Source organism: Haliotis rubra, unplaced genomic scaffold, assembly GCF_003918875.1.
Source record: "Haliotis rubra isolate DU_JTF1 unplaced genomic scaffold, ASM391887v1 Scf150, whole genome shotgun sequence".
NCBI lineage: Eukaryota > Metazoa > Mollusca > Gastropoda > Lepetellida > Haliotidae > Haliotis > Haliotis rubra.
In genome coordinates, this window is record NW_025765448.1 from 1,724,698 (window position 1) to 1,732,197 (window position 7,500).

The 7,500-nt window shown below is 41.2% G+C and overlaps 1 protein-coding gene across 1 annotated transcript in view; it reads right to left on the reverse strand.

The window, feature by feature from the left end:
* The window catches only part of LOC124270242, a 22,790-nt gene that overhangs the window by 1,540 nt on the left and 13,750 nt on the right, over positions 1-7,500 (reverse strand). Inside the window, exons 2-5 of the mRNA XM_046705280.1 lie at positions 3,106-3,294; positions 2,571-2,700; positions 1,769-1,867; positions 713-886 (exon numbers count right to left, since the gene is read on the reverse strand). Of these exons, the coding sequence (XP_046561236.1) occupies positions 713-886; positions 1,769-1,867; positions 2,571-2,700; positions 3,106-3,294 (592 nt within the window). The remainder of the gene's footprint in view (positions 1-712; positions 887-1,768; positions 1,868-2,570; positions 2,701-3,105; positions 3,295-7,500) is intronic.

Sequence of the window (7,500 nt, forward strand, 5' to 3'; positions counted from 1 at the left end):
CTTTGATTTTCTACACGAAATTTCGAGAGTAATTTTTAAGTTTGATCTAACACAAAGTAATCGAAAGTTCGTTTCTTTTTGGAAGCCGCGGTGGCTGAGCGGGTTGGGCGTCTGATTTAGTGTGCTGGCGATTAGATGCCTGACTCTGAGGTTGTGGTTTCGAATCCAGGATGGGACTCAACCCAACAAAAGTACTAGAATGTGTACTTTACTAAGAAAGTGTAATCCCAAAAAACATATGTTGAATCGAAATTTCATTACAAATAAAATTTGGAATAGAAGAACATGAACTGAGTTGCTGATTTCTTTCTTGCGTCAGGTACAATCAAACATGTTCTTTTTACCTAGATTTCAAAAAGCGTCATACCACTCTTGCTCAGAAATTGTTTGATCAAGGTTTTAAAATTCAAACAGTCTGGTCCAAACGATCGTTTGCAGGTAGCGTCTTACAGCTGTAATATTACAGAATGCGGTGTCACACAAACACACACTTATGATACAGTCAGAATTGTACAAGCGACTCTGCCTTTAACAGATATTTCTTCCAAAAGTTGAAATTCTTTTTTCGTCTCTCTTTACCTGATCTTTTGACACATGAATTGAGAAAATAAATTATACTAAAAAAATCGTAATTGAAAAAAATGAAATAACAAAAGCAATTAAAACTTTATTACAAATATAATTTGGAACATAAGTTCTACGCCAGAGATACCAGTAGCGTCGCACCCCGCCATGACGTTGGCGTTGTCGATGAAGGGCTTGCTGCCGATCAGATGGTAGTCGGTGTTCTCATCCAGCATGTCAAGGTTAAAGGTGAAGCACATGTAGCTAGTTTGGTCAGCCGGGACACGGGTCGGGGGGAACCGCAGCGTTATGTTCATCACATCTAGTTATGAAAAAAATGCAGCGTTATCATTAAGGCGGCGTTTATTTTTTCGTTTATGAAGGAATTCGTGAGTTACTTGGATAAAACGGCGCTTTTAGGAGCATTCCAACTGTACCACGGCGGTGTGGAGGGAAATACCAAAGAGAAGCAGGTCCAAGACCACTTTGGTAAAAGCCACGAGCCGTATGCGGTGCTGAGAAACCTTGGGATTCGAACCCACAATCATAGGTTTCTGGTGTGCTTAAGGGACGCAACTCTGCACAGAGATTTGCGGCACCTTAAAGGCACTATTTCACACCAGGCTTCTCTAAAAGTAGATGATGCATTTTTCTCAATAATACTAACTATGAGTCCTCACTGAAGCTACCTTATAATATATTCCAAAAATAATTAGGTATTTACATTACAATATCAAGTTGAAAAGTTCGAATGAAATAATGCAACGTTGAATTAAATCGACTCTCGCACCCTCAACCGGCCGAACATTATTTCAAGCAAACCCCATAGAGTTATGTCCCTTGAAGCGCTCTTTGCGAATATCCTATAACTCCTTTGGGAGACAGAACTCAGTCCTAGACTGAACTGAACTGAACTTTATTTACACTCCGACCGCGTTCTGTGGCATTAACTTAAATACATGTATGAAACATAAAGTAGTTATATATATATATATATATATATATACATACATATCGCTTGGTTGCAAGAATAAACTGTCTGTACATACATGTAACCAGTTAAATACACAATGTTACACTCGTGCGTTATTGGTTATCTTTTGTGGGGGCGTTGCTTAAAATGAGACACAGGAGAAAGATTTGTCCCCATCCCCTCTTCCCCCACCCCCTCTCCCTCGCGGTGTTGGACATTCTTTTGTTTTACCTGGACTGTCGATGCCGTCGCGTTTGAACTCCCCTCTTTCGCACGAGACATCCTTGTTTGCTTCCCTGCACTGTTCGCTGTCCCATGGGTCACAGACACCTGAATCATAAGGCCAGTTAGTGTTTAAAAAAACTTCAAAACTTGAATCAGTTTCATCAAATCACATATTAAAGGGCCCTTGTCAAATCTATCGATTGTTCTCAATAAAAGAGCTTATACATTATACATTGAACAACGGTAAATAGATATGCATATGCATGGAACAAAACTGATTGATTAATCCGGACACTTGTTAATCTACACAATTTGGCCGGAAATGGTGCGACCTTATTAAACTTTTCATAATCAGCACTGAGTATGATTCGAATGAAGTTTTACGCCACTTTTGAACACTAGTGATGCTAAGAGAGGCGGAAAACTAAACTCACTCACTCACTAGACAGAGGGGACATAGGGATATGATGCAGCGTCGAACCTAGACTTGACGTCGTGACAAGTCAACGATGAACCATCTAGCAGCTAAAGCTGCGCGTGGGAGTATGATCCAGAAGATTTGTACCTGGTGCTGAACGTAATCGTCTTTGTACAAGACAAAATATTGTGGTCGTAACGTTTTTGTCTTATACTTGAATACCAACTGTATGCCTCTCCAGAACCCCCTTAATCATCCTTATATTTTTGTTGAAGTAGAAAGCGGGTAGTGGCCTAGTGGTTAAAGCGTTAGGCCGTACTAGGTTCGAATCCAGAATGGAGTGAAGAACAATTTACAGGGAAGCAAGTCAGTTGTTGCATGTTGTGTTACCTGGATGAGATAAGCCGCTTGAGGTGGAAGGGAAGGTTCCTTTCTTCCAGACACAGTCATGGTCACCCAGCTCTTGACCGTTGGTCATCCTGTCCCCGTCCGAGTCCAGGCGGCACAACTCCGTCGTCCACTGATATCATACATGGTGAATTAGATATATAGTTACCCACGAAGAGATCAACTAGTTACCCGGGAAGATCCGGGTTAGAATTGCTTTCCAACAACCCATGCTTCAGGATCGGGTGGTCAGGCTCGCTGACTTAGTTGACACACGTCATCGTATCCGAATGGCTCATGCTGTTGATCACTGGATTGTTCTGGTCCAGATTAGATTATTTACAGACCGTAGCCATATAGCTGGGATATCGCTAAATTTACTGGTTGTTCAATGTGGTGCATGGTGAACTAGTGGTTGATAATATGAACAACGGGTCTGAAGCCATCCGCCTCATCAGTCTTCCCTTCCATCAAACTGGACATAACTCAATACACATGAAATGAAATTAACTAACTTAACTTTCTGTATTTTGCTTACACTGTGATGTCGAGCGAAATCTCGTCCAAATGGGTTCCTTGGTCCGCCCCCGAGGGAGTTGTCGTGCCCGACTCCCCACCATAAGTAGTTAGCTTTACAAGGGTGGGGCACGTGATCTCCGTTCGGGATCTCGTCCTGGTAGAAGCGGTAAGCGGATGTCGTCGCCACCAACAGGAAAGGGTTAGAACTCTGAGGTAAAGGAAAAGGTAATTGTATCACATATACGACATCTTGGGCATGTTCCAGAAAGCCATCTTAGCGCTGAGATAAACGACGTTTCCTTGCTGGCTTTATTATTATTATTATTATTATTATTATTACATGATATTTATATAGCGCACATATCCACGTGACTAGTACATGCTCAAGGCGCTGGTATTTCCCTCGATCACTGGATGTCAATCTCAACGGCACATCGCATTATCAATCTCAGCTCCCCAGGGAGCATACAACTCTTGCAGCCACTTTAATGTACCCATGAGACCTGGGTTCAAAGTGTCAAGATGTACCCATGAGACCCGGGTTCAGAGTGTCAAGATGTACCCATGAGACCCGGGTTCGATGTGTCACGATGTACCCATGAGACCCGGGTTCGATGTGTCACGATGTACCCGTGAGACCCGGGTTCGATGTGTCACGATGTACCCATGAGGCCCGGGTTCGATGTGTCAAGATGAACCCATGAGACCCGGGTTCGATGTGTCAAGATGTACCCATGAGACCCGGGTTCGATGTGTCAAGATGTACCCATGAGCCCCGGGTTCGATGTGTCAAGATGTACCCATGAGACCCGGGTTCGATGTGTCAAGATGTACCCATGATACCCGAGTTCGATGTGTCAAGATGTACCCATGAGACCCGGGTTCGATGTGTCAAGATGTACCCATGAGGCCCGGGTTCGATGTGTCAAGATGTACCCATGAGGCCCGGGTTCGATGTGTCAAGATGTACCCATGAGACCCGGTTCGATGTGTCAAGATGTACCATGAGGCCCGGGTTTGATGTGTCAAGATGTACCATGAGACCCGGGTTCGATGTGTCAAGATGTACCATGAGACCCGGATTCGATGTGTCAAGATGTACCCATGAGACCCGGGTCGATGTGTCAAGATGTACCCATGAGACCCGGGTTCGATGTGTCAAGCAGATACCAGGTGCCACAAAACCTGACGCTGCTGGAATATTTCTAAAACCGGCATAAAATTGCACTCAGTCTTTGTAACCTACTGAACCAATGCTTTGCAATAAAACAGTAAGTAGATTATTTATCCGAGGTTAGCCATGGCGATGCTCTCCGTGTTCTCTCAACTTGACAGGGCGATCGTCGGAACTTGCTCCTCCTTCTGTTGACGAAATAAACGCCTGTCGGTGTGAGGATATGGGCTGCAACAACACACACAAGGCTCACGTGAAATATATACTACCCGTTTGTATATGTTGGACGACCGTGGAGCTACCTTCTGGACATATGAGGAATATTTACACAGTTTCCCCAGAATTATTAAGAAAATCTTTGTTTCCTAATACTGATAATAGAATTTTAAAATAGGTGTTACATTATATTGTTACCAATATTGGAGGCCAATCTAGCAAGATTAAGAATGAACCTTACTACATCAAGGTTTATCTCCCCCGATGTAGCAGACGGCTTCTTTTGTTGATATGGCAGATGTGAAAGCAGAAGCGAAAACAAAGCTGGTTCTAGGTGATTTTGAAAGGGGTGTGAATAATGCTAAGAGTTGACAGGTAGACATGGTATTCCCCTGTCTACAGTTTACAGAACTTTGAAGAATATTCAGTCGGGAGTTGGGATGGAGCACAAGACTGGGGCTGGGAGGCCAAGGAAGTTCTGTTCGATGGGTGGCTGGCGTCTTGGTCAGATTGTGAGTAGGGGAAAATTGAAAAGCGTTGAAAATATCAGAAATGAGATGATTAATAGAGGAAATCCTCAGGTATGTAATAAAAACCCTTAGACAAGAATTACAACGACTTAACTCGGTGAGAAAGTTCGAATTTCCTCACCATTGATGAAAGATGCACAAAATGAAAGACGTTTAAACTGGTGTAGGGCTCACGAAAATCAAGATTTGGATAATGTTTTCTTTTCTGATAAAAGGTCTGTCTGGCTTTTTCCGAACTGTGTAAAGATTTGGACAAAAGATACCGTGAACCTTATCTACCAACGCCCAAAACATAGCCCGACATTTCACATGCGGGGTGGGATATCATCACTTGTAGTGATGCTGTTGTGTATTTTCACTGGAAATGTGGCGAAGGAACGATATGTTGACTTCTTAAATGGTCACCTCCTTCCAACGGTCCGAACATTGTAAGAAGATAATTGGATTTTCCAGCATGATAACGACCCAAAGCACACTGCGGACTACACAAAATAATGTCGGACGAAAATATTTTAGACTGGCCAAGATCTTAACCCTATTGAGAATGTGTGGGGACTAGTGTAACGGGGATGACTGCGTTGAGGCAAGTTCCTTTATATTACTGTAGTTTGTATATAATAATACAAGTCTGAAACAATATATGTGAATATATAACACACCATAAAATACCTATTTGATCACATTCATTTCATTGCACATTGTTCAGATAATTAACAATCACAGCACTACCACTGAACATATAAAAAGAACTCAAAACAAATTGACATCACAAAATCAATGGTTCAGTTTCATATTAAGATCCTTAGGAATTATGGAACACATTTGGCATCTTCAAAACAATGAAACACCAACGTGTCTTACCATCAAGTCAATCAAACTGGCCACATGTTGTGAGGCACCAACAAAACACCAAGGACCTAAAATATGTATGTTTTAATTAGCATGGAAATGCTAATTCTCACCAGTAGAGTAAACGTACAATCTGTTTGGACTCAGACATTAATCTGAATCAATTGTAAGTGAAATTATTGACACCAACAATTTCTAACCATAGGTCAAAATATAACTCCACCAATGCATAGATTCAGTTACAATGAATACTGAATTAACCTTTCAACAATTAAACATATTTTTGTAGTTTTATTCCTTTTATATAAAACCAAATGTAACTAACCTGTAATTCACCAAAGTCAAAATCCTCCATCCATGACTTTCAAACCACCTTGCGAGGTTGGGAGAAAGACAGCATGTGAACAGACTTCACACTTTCCAAATGCAACTAAATTCAACATCCAATCAAGATGCTGCACATCTTCAGTCAATAAAAACCAAGGACAAGACAGCAGACCTGACCTCATTAAGACTTGGCTAATTTGCATAGGAACTACTTTTGACCCATGACCCAGTGGTGACTATAAATACATCATGGACTTGTGAACATATAAACCTTTTCACTGACAAGACATATTAAAATAGATTGCTTTTTCCAGAACATTTTACTATTTGTATATTTTGTACTTGTTACACACTTGTATTTGTTACACACTTGTTTTGTACTTGTTACACTAGTGAAGGACAGAATAAACCGAAACGGACTTAGAGATATTGAGGATATGAAGAAAAACGTGGTCGAATATTGGGATACGGTGTCACACGATTTCCTACAAATTTTAATCGGTAGTGTACCGTTGAGTCGTGTATTGCAGGGCAAGGAGGTCTCACAAAGTAATGCGGCTTTAATATTCAGCGATGTATTTGACAAGGTATCAGGGGCGATGGTACACATCAACGATTATATCTCACAACATCGGACTGTTTTTGGTAACGTTTCATGACAGTTTCATGTCATGTAGTTGGTCCATTCAAATTTTCATGTTTCTACTCGCTTTAGCCCGTAAGACAAGCTGGAGCATAACTGAGTGGAGCGTTGTTATACAAACAATAAACACTCCACCCTGTTCATTGTATTTCACAAGTCGCGCGTTTGTGACGTGATTGTAGATTTTCTTATAAGAGCATGGAGTTCTATTTTTTTAAATTATTCTTCTTTAGCCATTTAGAAAGCAGGAACATTCACAAAACAACAACTGCCAAAGATTGAAACAAGGAATGCTATTTGTATTAATAATGTAAACAGCTCTGCATTTTCTCATGCCCTTATTCAAAAACATACTTGTAACTTTGACGTTTTTAGCGTATTAGAAAATATCCTTATCCCATATGTTCACTGTGTTGAACCGATCACAAAGCTGGGCCTGTTCTGGATTCTGCCAAAATGTGAAAGAATACTCGATTCTGATGGGTCAACCCCAAGTATGCGGTCGAGATTACTTGCCATCAGCATTTCGGACGGGTGTCTGGAGATCGGTCCAAATTTGGTGTCATCAAAGGCCTGTGAAATATTATCCATTCAAACCAACAGTTTTTCCACTGTATTTACCACTTATCAGTTTGTATTTAAGGTGTTTAGCAAGGCACTTATTCCTATTACAAA